At 42.8% G+C, this 17,506-nt stretch overlaps 1 protein-coding gene across 1 annotated transcript in view; it reads left to right on the top strand.

The window, feature by feature from the left end:
• The first annotated feature begins 33 nt into the window (after positions 1-33).
• The window catches only part of ankrd13b (ankyrin repeat domain 13B), a 42,593-nt gene continuing 25,120 nt past the window's right edge, over positions 34-17,506 (top strand). Inside the window, exons 1-3 of the mRNA XM_021587586.3 lie at positions 34-1,083; positions 9,665-9,800; positions 13,355-13,479. Coding sequence (XP_021443261.2) covers positions 976-1,083; positions 9,665-9,800; positions 13,355-13,479 — 369 coding nt within the window. The 5' untranslated portion in view covers positions 34-975. The remainder of the gene's footprint in view (positions 1,084-9,664; positions 9,801-13,354; positions 13,480-17,506) is intronic.

The following is a 17,506-nucleotide window of genomic DNA, read 5'->3' as shown; positions in this document are numbered from 1 at the left end:
GCCACTCTCTCACCAATGCCATGGGAATAGAGGTATCTCTAAAATAATATTTAACCTTTATCGTATTCGTCAAAAGCTTGGAATCTCATCAATATCCATGCACGTAGGGGTACACCCATCTTATTGTAAATGTTCACATATTTAGCTAGTTCTCTGGATATGGTTTATTTGATTATGTTTTGTAACGCTTTATAGTGGTTTAGGCTAGCCTATATCACAAGCGAGGCTGTCGAAGCGAAATAGTGGTGGCTGGCAGTTCTGATGTTTTAGAAGTTTACACATTTTTACCAAAACGGGGATAAAAGCAGGCTCACAAATAGCCTAAGTAAATGATCAGAGAGCTTCGTGTTGCAAAAACATTGCTGCGCTATAGCCTAGCCAATAGACAGCATCAAAGGTGTCGGCTATTTGGATGTGATTATGGCACAGGCTGATTGTTTAGTTTATTAATATGAAGTGAACTACTAACTCCTGATGACTGGTAGGTGGCGTATGTAGCCACTCTACGGGCGTGCATCTTCTAGATCACGCTCATCAGCATCCCTTCTATTTGATTGGCTGCTTACATTTTTATTTGCGGGCTGTCACCACTGTCTCACAACAGTGCCTTCGCTGTGATGGGAGGGAGCGGAGAATAGATGGGCGACTGCCTCGCTAGTTTATTCAAGGAGGAAGATAAAGGTATGAGAGGGGCAGGGCATGGAGAACAGAAGTAGGCTAGATTAAAGGGATCTCTTGGTGATTCTTAGATCTAGGGCTGTTTATTGACGAGTGTGTATCATAACCAACTGACTGCAAGGGAAATTATTTACACGTTTTATTCATACTATCATTATAATGCGGAAGGCATGTCTTGTAAAGTGACTTGTCACGACAGAGCGATAATATCAGCGTAGTCGGTCAATAGCGAAGTATTAAGTGATAGGCTTATACGGAACAAAATAAACAGAGGAGAAGGCGAATTATGAACCGAAGATGATTTCTGCTAAGAAAACTCCGGAAAAGAGTCGTTATCCTATTCACGATATGGTGTGGCACAACAAACATCGGAAGCTGGAGAAAGCGCTATCCGCGAACAAGCAGGTGAGGAGTCTTCGGGCGACAAGTCCTCGTCTATCTAATTTTAAAAAAAGCGTGGGCCGTGCCAATAACATTTTGATAGGTTTAGGTTAGGTGTACCATCTAGTGTGACCACAGTTCACCGAACCGTGAGCTCGTTAATTGAATTGAACGGTAGGAGGTTGTAATACTGTTTCGTGATGTGTCCAATACTGTACCTTCCCACCACCTAAATGAAGAGGAGGAAACCGTGGGAGACAATGCAGATAATGTGGGCGAATTGATGCACAGTGATGGAAATAATACCAGCCTTGCCTCAGCTGTCAGAAGAGGATGTGTGGTTATGCCATGTTTACTATTTCTATGATATCTCCATACCTACAGAATGAAATTGCATAGGCGTTCATGTATTCTTTCTGGGATGCACTGTCGGAACATTTCAGCCAGTCCGTCCATTTATTTGAACCCAGAAATATGTAGAACATGATGCATGCATGCAATGGAAATGGGTACTACAGGACGGACTGTTGGACACAAGGCATGACAGACAGACATCTGAAAAAATACTATCTTAAATGAACGACCTCTGCAAGAATATGGGATACCTAACACATTACATAAGAGGTGTCATGCAGTTTCCCAGCCACACAGACAATTCGGTGGGATGAATTAGACGGAACTGAAAACCTCGTAACCTGCACAGATTTGAATTCAGATTTCTCACGAGGATCTGCATTATTTCCAGAGCCTTATTATTTCCAGCGCGACTAATCACATGCGTTTATAATACAAAGCCTATCATGCTAGGAATTGTATATTGACAAGACATGGTAAGCAATGGTGAGAGTGCAGGTTTTAAAGGACAGTAGACTGAAATGCTATGAAATGCCTATTATGCACCAGGTTGATGTGCAGTACAGGCTTGGCTTCCCTACTGTAACACTGTCACATCAACATAAGGGCTGTGGTTGTTTTTCCACTCAATGTGAGCCAAATAAACTGTTTAAAGGGGAATATTTGCATGCCCTTCATATGTCCGGTCACTGTGACTGACACCTTATTTACAAATATAAACATTTATCGGACATTCGTAAGACTAGTTTACTCTCGCTCACGTCGCCGAACCTGACTCAAATGTCACGCACTCTCATATTTATGTACAAATCCAAATGCAACTTTATTTGACAGTGCACACCGTTAAAAGGTAGGGTAAACACTCGGACCTAGCACCTCTTGGCTCGGATGCAATGCTATGCAGAGCACTGTGATGCTGGTGATGATTCAAGCCTGAGCCCCGTGGATTATGACTATATAAAGCACCCCCAGTTGATGTAATTTACAGGGTGCTGACAGATAAATCCTGGCCTCTCTTGGCAAAGCCTGCAGGCTTATAGAGGTGTGTTTATGGCTCCATCAGGGGAAGAGTTACACTGGCTGGCCAACTGTCTGTCTGGAACTCCTAGACTGACTGGCTGGCTGTATGGACGGTCAAGTGTGCACGCGTGGATTGGAAATGGCCGACGGTGGTTGCATATGTGTCAAGGATCAATGGTATCGAAAGGAGTGCAGAACGCAAGAAGTGCACAGGGTGTAGGGAGCAAGTGCATGCAGGGTAAGCAATGCTTGCGCCTCTGTGAGGGAAGAACAGAAAAGTGCTGCACCAGGAGAGACAGAAAATGTTATTGGTATTGGGTATCAATGTAACGACCGCGCAGTGAAAAGGGAAGCCGGGAAGGAGAAGAAGAAGCACTTAAAAGAGCAAAAGTAAAACATATAAATTGAGCAGGGAGGAGAGTGAAGAGGGGGAGCTCAATTTGCAGCTTTCTTTAAGCAGTGTCATAAAACAAAGAGGGATTCTGTGAAGAGAGAGCGCTGACAACAAGGTAGAGACAAAGAGGGATAGCCAGAGGTTGTAAAGTAACATGAGGATGCAAGTGGGATAGTGAAGGGAGGGAGGAGGGAAAGGGAGGAATGAATAACAGCACTGGGCAGCAACATATCACAATATCCTGATCCAACCACTAAAAATGCATCCCAGATATGATTGAAATGGAACACGGGTCCTTTTCTAAAAATGACTTCCCCATCCTTCCTCCAAAGTGAGGCGAGGAGGGGACACCACCACCGCCAGCTCTCCCCCACCCCACCACCCCCCTCCCCTGCCCACTTTCCTCACTAATGTGTACGATGCTCACAGGCTCAGCTGGGCGATCATGTTAACTCAGCAGTCTTAAAATCTGATTATATCATACTGGGTGGAGACTGGCCTCATAAATTACATTGTCTTCCTTCCTCTGTCTCTGCTATACCATCTGTCTATCCCTGCCTGTAATCTACAGTACATTTCCCTGACCCGGTATACTGACCATCCATCCTCCCCTCCGTCTGTTTCTCACTCACGCACCCATCATATCTTACTTTTCCCCTAGCTGTCCCCTCTTCTTACCTCTACAGAGTAATGAAACTCTACACTAATTGCAGCAGTGCAGTGTCACTGGGGATAAGGATGTGATGGGAATAGATTTAGTTAAATTGTGGAAAGCTTTTAACCGAGAGAGAGGACAGAAACAGACAACAGTATTCCTTAAAGATTGAAAAGATGTCCCTGTTAATATTGTGTTGCATTGTGTGCCTGAAATGGAAAAGAGGAAATGAATGATACTTCGAGGACCATATCTGATTTCATTACTGTCTGGCCTGCCACATAAATGGTTAGCAAACAATGTTGTAAGGTTCTGTATTTATTTTCTTAGTCAACCTTGTGTTCTGTTTCTTTGTGTTCTTGAACGTAGCCCTGTTTCTGTGTGTTCTTGTACGTAGCCCTGTCTTTCATTTTTGTTTATTGATTTCACCTGTTAGTTACTCACCTGGTCTCATCAGCTCCTTATTTAGTTCAGTTCATTCTGTTTGTGCCTTTTGTGAGGTATTGTTCGTTTTGACTCTACTAAGCCTTTTCCCAGCTCGTTTGTGAGAACCAGTTATAGCCTTCAGTCCTAGTTTTGATTCACCTGCCTGTTTGCCTACCTGTGTTTGACCATTGCCTGCCTGTGACCACGTTTACTGCTTTCTGCGAAGGTGAAATAAACACCTGCCGCGCTCTGCGCGTGAATCTACACCTTTTTCTCCCTGAGTATTCATTACAAATGTAGGGACACACTTACAGTATATTTGTATGTGCACCCACACACACACACACACACACACACACGTTGTAAATAGCTATGCATAAAACTGAGGTTAGTACTGAATTCAACCTGCAGTTCTCCCCAGATCACAGACATTGTTTGTGATATCCTAATCTTTCTCAACCATCAGACATGAAAAGAGTTGTTCCACAATAGCCATGTTGTTTCCTGAAACACACAAGCCCATAAGACAGTCCAGTTTCTGTTCCGACATTTTGTATTGATGTTTGCTTAACCACGTCATCTTGTTGTCATTTGATTATGCAAATCCAGGGTATTTTCATCTTCTATTCTGTGCATGAGAACAAATGTGAAGTTCCTACCTTAGAGATAATAGGTTCCTCCTCACTTTGCATTGTGGAGGACTTTCCTCTATCCGCTGTTTCTCTATTCACAACTTCCTCCTCCCTTCACACAGAAATACCATCTCTTGTCTCCTATCGCGGAGCAAAGTAATGCATGTTATTACATTGGTCTTGTGGTGGTCTGACAAGTGACAACAGTGGTTACGAGACACGTTGCCAATATAATGCGTATTAAACGTTTGAGTGATTTAACAGTGAAACGTGTAGCATAATGGTGGTTTGACATTGGTTTGAAACGCTAACACAAGTGTGAAAACATCAATACATGTGAGGTTTAGTGGTGATTCAACACTAAAGGCTGTAGCCGACTGGTTTTCCATTGGTTTGAATATTATCCCAAGTATAAATGTCGAGGTGATCATTTCACCCCCATTCTTTAGTGTTGGAGTCTCTTCAGTCGGACATGTATCAGAGACAAGTGCTGTCTGAGGCACTGCACCGCACAAGTCGCGTCTGTTCTCGAGGAGCAGGAGGGAGGAGGAGGGAGAGACACACATCTCTCCCCGCCCGGCCCGTGACAGGTTCACTGACCAAGGCAGAGTTATTTCACCCAGCTCCATCCTCCCTCAGTCCCTCTGCTGCTTTCATCTTGTCTCTGCCCAGCCATCCTTCTCGCTCAGACTCTCAGGCTCCAACTACTCACTCCTGCTCTGGCCTCTTTTTCTCTCTCTGGCCTGCATTTGGTGGTAGAGATATTTGGTAATGATATTTAGTTATTTTGAGATATTTATAGGTCGATCTCACACATGCATCTGATGGTGTGGTCTCATTTGTATATGCCCCACTTACACCATACACTCACATAGAGAATGACTACATAAAGATACATTATCCCTAGCGTGTGTATAACGTTTGGCTATAACTAGGCTATAACTCTCCTACGCATAATAAAAATGGATCAATCACAGTTGTACATGTTAACCCCCGAATTGAAAGAGGGTAACACTGAAAATAAGGGGGACAAGTTGATTTCCCCCCCCCCCCCTCTCCCCTTCCAATGAGCACACATATGATTCTCATGCATGCATCCTCCACCCACCACAAACATATTTTGGTCTCCAGATGAAAGATTGATGTTGGTTTAAGTAGCTGCCAGAGAACATTAAGGCGAAGCCGAGAGAGTACAGGAGTAGATAGTCCAGACAGAGATGTTTATCAATTATGCAGTTTCCACTGAGAGGGGAGGACCAAAGGAGGGACGGAATGCAGGATGGAGAGAGAGAGAGAGGGGAGGACCAAGGGAGGGACCTAAGAATGAAGGATGGATGTAGCCAATGAGAAAGTGAGAGAGCAGGCACTACGAGGCAGTCAGTGGATAAAGAGGATGAGCGGAGAGAATGGAAAGACCCAGTATGACATAATATCCTTACTATAACTACCTGGGCCAGTTGATTCTGTAAGTGCCTCAAAGTAGGAGTGCCCCCCCCCCTTCCCTAGGTGTATTTCATAGTTTTCATTATGATCTAAAAGGCTAAACTGATCCTAAATCATCACCCGTACTGAGACTTTAGCTAATGCCTGGCCTGTGGGTGTGTGGGTCTGTACGTGTTTGTGTGTTAGATAGTGGGGCTCTATTTGTGGGCTGTTTGTTGGTCAGAACCACATTGTTCACATGTGAATGAGTAAGTGTGCCACTGTGTTTCAGGGTTAATGTGTGCACTAGTGTGAAGACGTGAGGATGAGGTGTGGACCCTGAAGTGACATGTCTGTGTACCACAGCAGAAAAGTGTTACATTTGAGTGCATTGGTTTAGCGTGTCAGTTCTATACCGTAACTGACCAATCATGTTATAAGAGTGTTATTGTCGAGTGGTTTCCTTTTCTAGTATATCTTTTTTAAATGTCAAATTTGACTGAACGGATAGAGAGAGAGGACTTGTGATTGTGTGTTTGTTTTCTGTGGGAAAGTGTCTGCTGTTGTGTTTCTATTTGAGTGTCTCAATGGTGTAAAAATAACATCCGACTGGGTCAATGGGGGCCACTTGTCTTAAACAACAGGAGTTTCCTGAACACTCCCTCTCTATTCTCTCCCTTACTTACCACACCTCTCCGCCTCATAGTCAAGCCTTCTTAGAAGGCTCTTTGCTCTCATACTTAATTAGCTTTATACAACGGGTGGGTCTAATCCTGAATTCTGATTGGTTAAAACCACATTCCAGCCGGTGTCTATTCCACAAGTTACCGCTGATTAATCTATGACTTTAAAATGCCTATTTCCTCTGTTCCATCTGACTTCACAATCCACTGTCTCATCAGCTCAGCCAGGCAATTTATAAACTTGATCTTCACTATAAAAGCATCTAGACATTATCTCACATTTCTTTTAGAATAACATTTAGTTTTCAACAGCAGACATTTGTATAATCCTTGCTGTCTTTCTCAACATTGTTTCAATATTCAAATTCGATCTCCTGCTGTCCCATAGTAATGAACGTGTCGTGACGAGTCGAAATCATGAATCAGCATAATTTCTATGAATGTACTGTATAGAAAACAGGTCAAACGAAACGAAGTGCAGCTAGTTTGCAGTCTTTCCAGCTTCAGTTTGAAGTGATTGTGCTAGCTGTGTTGTTGGCTAGCTCCTCTGAGCAACAGTGCTCTGACAAAAGAGCACATTTTCTATGCCAGGCGAAATCACACATCATTAACTCATTGTTGTGGATGTATCCAAATAAATGTCACTAGAAAACAGCTTAAACAAACGCAAATGCAGCTACTTTGCTGTTATTCTGTCTGCACTGTTTGACATGACAGTAAGTTAGCCGTAGTTGGCTAGCTAGCAATCCAGGGATAAGAACGTTGCCAGCCAGTATGGCAATAGAACATTTAGAATGAACGACTGGGTCGAGTCCACAGATGTAAAACAAAAAGACTGAACGACTGGGTCGCGTCCATAGATCCAGAACAGAAAGACTGAACGACTGGGTCGCGTCTCTGGCAACTGAACCGATAGAACAAACGACCATCCGGCTTGGGTAGCAACCCTAGATTTGTGTGTGGACTATATCTTGTGGAAGGATGAAATAGTATGAATTAATTCATCAAAATAATGTTTTTAATGAAAATATATAAATCATTATTTGAATATGTTGATAACCCATTGTATAAAAGTGTTAATGCCCTCGAAGCTGGTGATAATGCCCTCGAACTTCATCTCAGGCCTAACACCTGTGCCAAACACCAGCTTCTCGGGCATTATCACCTAAATATTGTAGCGAATGGTGACAGTGCAACTCGCCTTGTGGCTTTTGAACCCGGGCCTCCCAGCCTGTAGGCAATCTTACTAACCACTGGTCCAACACACTTGCAGAGGTTGTAACGAGCCTAGTTAGACAACAATCGTTACAATAGTCCCCCTCAAATAATCAGAATACTACCACCATTTCTTGCTGCTTTGCTCTTACTGTTTATGTAGTTTTCACTGTTATCTGCCAGTGTCACTCCATCTTTCTTATCCATCCATCCATCCATCCATCCATCCATTCTCTCTCTCTCTCTCTCTTTCCCTCTTTCTCTCTTTCCTCAGTGTCATCCCCAGGGCCACTTGGAGGGCCCTACAAAGCTACTCTGACATCACTCACTACCCATTATTCAGTACACACACAGCCTATGCTACCATCACTCTCTCTATTTCACAGAGCAGTTGCCGCCACTCAACCAGCCCTGTTTGCTCCAACGCATAGCACACCTTCCTCCTCCTTCTCCCTCTCTCCCACCTCTTCTTCTCATCCCTTCATTGCTATAGCGATACACCTCTATTCCCTCCCTCTATTCCCTCCACACCTCACCCTTCACCTCCGACAGTGCCTGTGTGGATTCCTCCTTCTGTTTTTCTGCCGTTCCATTCCTCTTCTCTCCGGCACCCCCTACCCCCCCCCCCCTTTGGGATTAGGAGCCCCAGTTATTGCTTACGATCAAGCGGTGGCATCACTGAAGCTAATGCTGGGCTTGCTAATTACAGAGCAGGGCGTGGCCCCCGGGAGGCCCCTGGAGAGAGAGGGAGAGCAGCAGGAGAGATGAGGAGGCTCCACGTGGGAGGAGGGAGGCTGCTCCTGGTGAAAAACAACCCAGCAGCATCCCTCTGATGTACTGTACTACACACTCGACAATAACACGCTGCAAAGTACACTCGACACACCAACACCAACCGTCAGGACCACACTGACCTGCACTGAGGCACACGTGAACCAAAACACAAGCCCTCACACAACACAACACAACAGTGTATGTGTTTTGTGATTTTGAAACATTTCCAATGCAAATATGAATAGACGTAAAGCTCGGATGGAAGTGTACCATAAAGCAATTCCGCCTATTCCCTGTTACAACTGCTCCTCCCCTCACAACAGCACGCTTAATCCATCCATTTCCACGCGCTATCATTTCATCTATACATTTTCCACATGTGCCAGTTATGCAGATTCTGATTCCTCATTGTCGCTCCTTGGTTGCATCCCAAATGGCACCCTATTCCCTTTATAGTACACTGCTTTGACCAGGGCCACCACAGAGCTCTGGTCAAAAGTAGACCACAATCGAAGGAATAATGTGCCATTTGGGACGTAGCCCCAGTCGTCCTCTATCAGCCTCCCTCATTAGGATGCCAGCATGTGGTTGGTTTATTCTTGACCTTGGATCCTGCCAGGAGCTCAAATGAACTTTTTTTAATCACAGGCCAGAGATCAGATTTATAGACATAGAGACTTGCTTATTTAGACCAACTAGACTGCAGAGCAGAGAGACTACATCAAACACACTGCAGATAGCTACTATATCAAAACTGAGGCAGGAAGAGACAGAGAGAGAGATCAATTCTAGAGAATGACAGAGACGTTACATCGAGACACTTGTAGTGTAACTCGCTATATAAAGCCGACCCATCTAGAACACTGGCGTGCCCGTCATGTGAGGATGTGATAGCTCAATTATCACCTGTCTCTTCTCCTTCCATCACTCTCTCTTCCACACCTCCTCCACCCTCTCTATTTTTATCTCTCTCTTTTTGCCAGATGAGCACCATGTCATACAATGAACCCACTTCTCTCCTCCCCCTCAGGTGGATGTGGAGACCCTGGACCCCCGGGGTCGGACCCCCCTCCACCTGGCTGTCACTCTGGGTCACCTGGACTGTGCCCGCCTGCTCCTCCAACATGGTGCCGACGTCAGCAAGGAGAACCGCAACGGATGGACAGGTGAGACAGAGAGGGGTAGGAGTAGTAGTACTGATAGTGATAGTAGTAATAGTAGTAGTAGTAGCAGTAGTAGTACTGATAGTAATAGTGGTAGTAGTAATATAAGTAGTAGCAGTAGGAGTAGTACTAGTAGTACGGATAGTGGTAGTAATAATAGAAGTAGTAGTATTAGTAGTAGTAGCAGTAGGAGTAGTACTAGTAGTACTGATAGTGATAGTAGTAATAGTAGTAGTAGTAGCAGTAGTACTGATAGTAATAGTGGTAGTAGTAAAATAAGTAGTAGTATTATTAGTAGTAGTAGTAGTACTGATAGTAATAGTGGTAGTAGTAATAGAAGTAGTAGCAGTAGGAGTAGTACTAGTAGTACTGATAGTAATAGTGGTAGTAGTAATAAAAGTATTAGTATTAGTAGTAGTAGGAGTAGTAGTACTGATAGTAATGGTGGTAGTAGTAATAGAAGTAGTAGCAGTAGTAGTACTGATAGTAATGGTGGTAGTAGTAATAGAAGTAGTAGTATTAGTAGTAGTAGCAGTAGGAGTAGTACTAGTAGTACTGATAGTAATAGTGGTAGTAGTAATAGAAGTATTAGTAGTAGTAGCAGTAGGAGTAGTAGTACTGATAGTAATAGTGGTAGTAGTAATAGAAGTAGTAGCATTAGTAGTAGTAGCAGTAGTATTAGTACTGATAGTAATAGTGGTAGTAGTAGTAGTAGTACTGATAGTAATGGTGGTAGTAGTAATAGAAGTAGTATTATTATTATTAGTAGGAGTAGTACTAGTAGTACTGATAGTAATAATGGTAGTAGTAATAGAAGTATTAGTAGCAGTAGAAGTAGTACTAGTAGCTCTGATAGTAATAGTAGGAGTAGTACTAGTAGTACTGATAGTGGTAGTAGTAATATAAGTGGTAGTATTGGTAGTAGTAGCAGTAGGAGTAGTAGTACTGATAGTACTAGTGGTAGTAGTCATATAAGTAGTAGTAGTACTGATAGTAATAGTGGTAGTAGTAATAGAAGTAGTAGGAGTAGTACTAGTAGTACTGATTGTGGTAGTAGTAATAGCAGTAGTAGGAGTAGTAGTACTGATAGTAATAGTGGTAGTAGTAATAAAGTAGTAGTAGTATTGGTGGTAGTAGTAGCAGTAGGAGTAGTAGTACTGATAGTAATAGTGGTAGTAGTCATATAAGTAGTAGTAGTACTGATAGTAATAGTGGTAGTAGTAATAGAAGTAGTAGGAGTAGTACTAGTAGTACTGATAGTAATAGTGGTAGTAGTAATATAAGTATTAGTAGTAGTAGGAGTAGTAGTACTGCTAGTAATATAAGTAGTAGTATTAGTAGTAGTAGTACTGATAGTAATAGTGGTAGTAGTATTAGAAGTAGGAGTAGTACTAGTAGTATTGATAGTATTAATGGTAGTAGTAATACAAGTATTCGTAGCAGTAGGAGTAGTACTAGTAGTTCTGATAGTAATAGTGGTAATAGAAGTAGTAGTAGCAGTAGGAGTAGTACTAGTAGTACTGATAGTAATAGTGGTAGTAGTAATATAAGTATTAGTAGTAGTAGCAGTAGGAGTAGTAGTACTGATAGTAATAGTGGTAGTAGTAGTAGTAGTAGTAGTAGTACTGATAGTAATAGTGGTAGTAGTAATAGAAGTAGTAGTATTAGTACTGATAGTAATAGTGGTAGTAGTAATAGAAGTAGTAGTATTAGTAGTAGTAGCAGTAGTAGTAGTACTGATAGTGGTAGTAGTAATAGAAGTAGTAGTAGTACTGATAGTAATAGTGGTAGTAGTAATAGAAGTAGTAGTAGCAGTAGGAGTAGTAGTATTAGTTGCAGTAGGAGTAGTAGTACTGATAGTAATAGTGGTAGTAGTAATAGAAGTAGCAGTAGTATTAGTAGCAGTATGAGTAGTAGTACTGATAGTAATAGGGTAGTAGGAGTAGTACTAGTATCAGTAGAAAACTTTATCATCCCTCAAGTGGAAATATTTTTGGGGGGCATAATCATCAATAGAACACAACAGGCATGTATGTGTACTGGGAAAGCATATGTAGATACATTGGCTAGGAGGAGTCTAATAGTGACTCACCTTCAAAGGCTGGAAGGATATACTGTATAGAATCTATATAGAAATAGTTTGAGGGGATTGGATTCTACGAATAGGAACCATTTGTTTGTGGATTGATGGTGAGCCAAATGGCCATTGTGGATAGATCTAATCAAGTAATTAGACACACTTGCTTTTAAATGCACTTATTGATAATTTAAAATGAAATTGAAATTGATTTGGTAGGTTAGTCAGTTTCCTCAGAGAGTTGGTTAGTCAGTTTCCTTAGAGTGTTGATTGTGGACTGAGCACTGGGAAGGGACCTGTATAGTGTATTTTTCTACATTTTATTTAAGTCCGTTAAGAACATTCTTATTTACAATGACGGCCTACCCCGGCCAAACCCAGACGACACTGGGCCAATTGTGCGCCGCCCTATAGGACTCCCAATCACGGCTGGATGTGATGCAGACTGGATTCAAACCAGGGACTGCAGTGACGCCTCTTGCACTGAGAAGCAGTGCCTTCAACCACTGCGCCACTCGGGAGCCCCAAAAAAGTTGCTATGCTGTATAGCACAGCGTAGCATAGTTCAGAGCAGCACAGCACAGTACAGCATACACTCACTAGACAGTTAGTTAATTAGGTACACCCATCTAGTAACGGGTCTGACAGCCTGAAATATTCAGGGCATGGAAACGTTGCTCAATTGGTATCAAGGGTATCAAACATTCCTCACACCATTACACCACTGCCACCAGCCTGTACCGTTTACACCAGGCCGGATGGGGCCATGGACTCATGCTGCCTACGCCAAATCCTGACTGCTCTCAGCATGACGCAACAGGAACTGGGATTCGTCGGACCAGGCAATGTTTTTCCACTCCTCAATTGTCCAGTGTTGGTGATGGGGGTGCCCACTGGAGCCGCTTCTTCTTCGCTTTTAGCTAATAGGAGGGGAACCTGGTGTAGTCGTCTCCTGCAATAGGCCGTCCGTGACAAGGACCGACGAGTTGTGCATTCTGAGATGCCGTTCTGCACACCACTGATGTACTGCGCCGTTATTTGCCTTTCTGGCCCACCTGTTAGCTTGCACCATTCTTTCCATTCTCCTTCGACCTCTCGTCAACAAGCTGTTTTCATCCACGGGACTGCCGCTGACTGGATGTTTTTTGTTTGTCGCACCACTCTTGATAAACCCAAGACACTGTCGCGCGTGAAAAGCCCAGGAGGCCGGCCGTTTCTGAGATACTGGATCCGGCGCCCCTGTCACCGACAAGTCTACAACGCTCAAAGTTGCGTAGCTCACTAGTTTTGCCCATTCTAACGTTCAATTGAACAGTAACCGAATGCCTGTCCGCCTGCTTTATATAGCAAGCCACGGCCACCGTGGCCACTGTCTGTAGTTGCAAACCATTTTTGTGAACGCGGTGGTGTACGTAATAAATTGGCCTCTGAGTGTGTGTCTCTATATGTGAGGTGAAGATTTCCTTTCTCTCTCCCATAGTGCTCCAGGAAGCAGTCAGCACACGAGACCCAGAGCTGGTGCGCCTAGTTCTGCATTACCGTGACTACCAGCGGACCACTAAGAGACTGGCGGGAATCCCTGTCCTCCTGGAGAGACTGCACCAGGTGAGAGGCGCTGACACCGAACACAAGTACAGAGCACAACAGCAACTACCGACATGTAGGAAACACTTGTAGATATATTTTGTGTTAGCACCAGTCTTCTTGAACTGTTAAAAAAAAAAGTATCAAGCTGTTTCAACTAAATATTATTAAGTAACTGATTCCACAGCCTTTTCTTTTTGTTTACTCAACTTTTCAGTCAAAGTGATACCCAGAACTTTTAGTTCGCCCGAACTTAGCTCCAGCATGAGAAAATGTAGGCAAAAATTCAGTCAACTTAAAATGATGTGTTGGCTCAAATTGTTTCATTTTCATTCAACTAGAAATTATTATTTGGCATGTTACCTAAAACAAATGGCTGTGGAACTAGTTACACGCACAGTGCATTCATCTTACATATTTGACACATTATACAGTAATTCATATTCAACATTTCCTCACCTGGGATTTGAACTCACAAACTCTTTATTCACAGCATTCCTGCAACACCACACCATGTCTGCCTCAAAAGCTGATTTCACCTGTATTGCTACACTTGCACTTCAAAGTACATCTTAGCTCTGTTAAAAGTACACTCAATTATTTTTATTTTATTTATCATAATGATTAAGGAGTAACATTAAAGCATAAAAATATGCCCCACCAACATTAGACAACTATACAGATGGTTTTTACATCAAGTACATCAAATCAATGATTAGAGAATAGTCAGATTAACTGATAATTGATAACAGACATGGTGGAGTAGCAGGAAGATCAGAATGCCATGAACCAAGAGGTTGTGAGTTCAAATCCCAGGTGAGGACATGTTGAATAATAACTACTGTATAAATAAGCATGCACAATGTAATAACGTTTGTCAAATATGTACATTGAAAACATTGTATGTTAAAAGCACTGCGTTTTTGCACAGCCTTTTTTAGTTAAGATATAATAATTCATAGTTTAATGAACATATGAGACAAGTTGAGCAAACACCAATTCTCATGTTTGGGAAAACGTTTTTTATTTTTCGTAACATTTGGACAAAAAAGTTTACTTTAGTACTTAGTTGAAACTAGTAGATTTGTGGGTGTATATATACAGTGCCTTGCGAAAGTATTCGGCCCCCTTGAACTTGGCGACCTTTTGCCACATTTCAGGCTTCAAACATAAAGATATAAAACTGTATTTTTTTTGTGAAGAATCAACAACAAGTGGGACACAATCATGAAGTGGAACGACATTTATTGGATATTTCAAACTTTTTTAACAAATCAAAAACTGAAAAATTGGGCGTGCAAAATTATTCAGCCCCCTTAAGTTAATACTTTGTAGCGCCACCTTTTGCTGCGATTACAGCTGTAAGTCGCTTGGGGTATGTCTCTATCAGTTTTGCACATCGAGAGACTGAAATGTTTTCCCTTTCCTCCTTGCAAAACAGCTCGAGCTCAGTGAGGTTGGATGGAGAGCATTTGTGAACAGCAGTTTTCAGTTCTTTCCACAGATTCTCGATTGGATTCAGGTCTGGACTTTGACTTGGCCATTCTAACACCTGGATATGTTTATTTTTGAACCATTCCATTGTAGATTTTGCTTTATGTTTTGGATCATTGTCTTGTTGGAAGACAAATCTCCGTCCCAGTCTTAGGTCTTTTGCAGACTCCATCCAAACCATGATGCTGCCACCACCATGTTTGACAGTGGGGATGGTGTGTTCAGCTGTGTTGCTTTTACGCCAAACATAACGTTTTGCATTGTTGCCAAAAAGTTCAATTTTGGTTTCATCTGACCAGAGCACCTTCTTCCACATGTTTGGTGTGTCTCCCAGGTGGCTTGTGGCAAACTTTAAACAACACTTTTTATGGATATCTTTAAGAAATGGCTTTCTTCTTGCCACTCTTCCATAAAGGCCAGATTTGTGCAATATACGACTGATTGTTGTCCTATGGACAGAGTCTCCCACCTCAGCTGTACATCTCTGCAGTTCATCCAGAGTGATCATGGGCCTCTTGGCTGCATTTCTGATCAGTCTTCTCCTTGTATGAGCTGAAAGTTTAGAGGGACGACCAGGTCTTGGTAGATTTGCAGTGGTCTGATACTCCTTCCATTTCAATATTATCGCTTGCACAGTGCTCCTTGGGATGTTTAAAGCTTGGGAAATCTTTTTGTATCCAAATCCGGCTTTAAACTTCTTCACAACAGTATCTCGGACCTGCCTGGTGTGTTCCTTGTTCTTCATGATGCTCTCTGCGCTTTTAACGGACCTCTGAGACTATCACAGTGCAGGTGCATTTATACGGAGACTTGATTACACACAGGTGGATTGTATTTATCATCATTAGTCATTTTGGTCAACATTGGATCATTCAGAGATCCTCACTGAACTTCTGGAGAGAGTTTGCTGCACTGAAAGTAAAGGGGCTGAATAATTTTGCACGCCCAATTTTTCAGTTTTTGATTTGTTAAAAAAGTTTGAAATATCCAATAAATGTCGTTCCACTTCATGATTGTGTCCCACTTGTTGTTGATTCTTCACAAAAAAATACAGTTTTATATCTTTATGTTTGAAGCCTGAAATGTGGCAAAAGGTCGCAAAGTTCAAGGGGGCCGAATACTTTCGCAAGGCACTGTATATGTTTTTTACAGTGCACTAGTTCCCAGCTAGTCTAAGGGGTGGTTCCCGGACACAGATTAAGCCTAGTCCTGGATCTGTGTCCGGTAAACCACCCCTTACTGTTTTCTTTGATTTAATTGACCATTTAAAAACATAATTCAGCCACACAACCACTGCTCGACTGTAGCTAGACAGTCATCAAACTGCAGTATCTGCTGCCAGATCTCTACTCTCCCTGAGCCACATCCCTCCTATTGTTTATTTGTGGTATTTGGTTGTTAGGAGTTGTAGAGTTACAAAGAAAAAGGCATATCTCAGACTGGCCAATAAAAATAAAAGATTAAGATGGGCAAAACAACACAGACACTGGACAGAGGAACTCTGCCTCAAAGGCACTCTGCCTCAAAGGCCAGCATCCCGGAGTCGCCTCTTCACTATTGACATTGAGACTAGTGTTTTGCAGGTACTATTTAATGAAGCTGCCAGTTGAGGACTTGTGAGGCGTCTGTTTCTCAAACTAAACACTAATGTACTTGTCCTCAAATTCAATCAAATGTATTTCTAAAGCCGTTCTTACATCAGCTGATATCTCAAAGTGCTGTACAGAAACCCAGCCTAAAACCCCAAACAGCAAGCAATGTAAGGTGTAGAAGCACAGTGGCTAGGAAAGACTCCCTGGAAAGGCCAGAACCTAGGAAGAAACCTAGAGAGGAACCAGGCTATGAGGGGTGGCCAGTCCTCTTCTGGCTGTGCCGGGTGGAGATTATAACAGAACATGGCCAAGATGTACAAATGTTCATAGATGACCAGCAGGGTCAAATAATAATAATCGCAGTGGTTGTCGAGGGTGCAACAGGCCAGCACCTCAGGAGTAAATGTCAGTTGGTTTTTCATAGCCGATCATTCAGAGTACCTCTACCGGTCCTGCTGTCTCTAGAGAGTTGAAAACAGCAGGTCTGGGACAGGTAGCACGTCCGGTGAACAGGTCAGGGTTCCATAGCCGCAGGCAGAACAGTTGAAACTGGAGCAGCAGCATGGCCAGGTGGACTGGGGACAGCAAGGAGTCATCAGGCCAGGTAGTCCTGAGGCATGGTCCTAGGGCTCAGGTCCTCCGAGAGAAAGAAAGAAAGAATTAGAGAGCATACTTAAATTCACACAGGACACCAGATAAGACAGGAGAAATACTCCAGAAATAACAAACTGACCCTAGCCCCCGACACATAAACTACTCCAGCATAAATACTGGAGGCTGAGACAGGAGTCCTCTTGCTCAGTTGTGCACTGGGGTCTCCCACTCATCTTTCTGTTCTGGTTAGAATCAGTTTGCGCTGTTCTGTGAAGGGAGTAGTGCACAGCGTTGTACGAGATCTTCAGTTTCTTGGCAATGTCTCGCATGTAATAGCCTTCATCTCTCAGAACAAGAATAGACTGACG

The sequence above is a fragment of the Oncorhynchus mykiss genome, chromosome 27 (assembly GCF_057628025.1).
Source record: "Oncorhynchus mykiss isolate SJ-2025 chromosome 27, ASM5762802v1, whole genome shotgun sequence".
Taxonomy (NCBI): Eukaryota; Metazoa; Chordata; class Actinopteri; order Salmoniformes; family Salmonidae; genus Oncorhynchus; species Oncorhynchus mykiss.
Note: the sequence above shows the minus strand (reverse complement) of the source record. Positions and strands in the feature narration are given on the sequence as shown.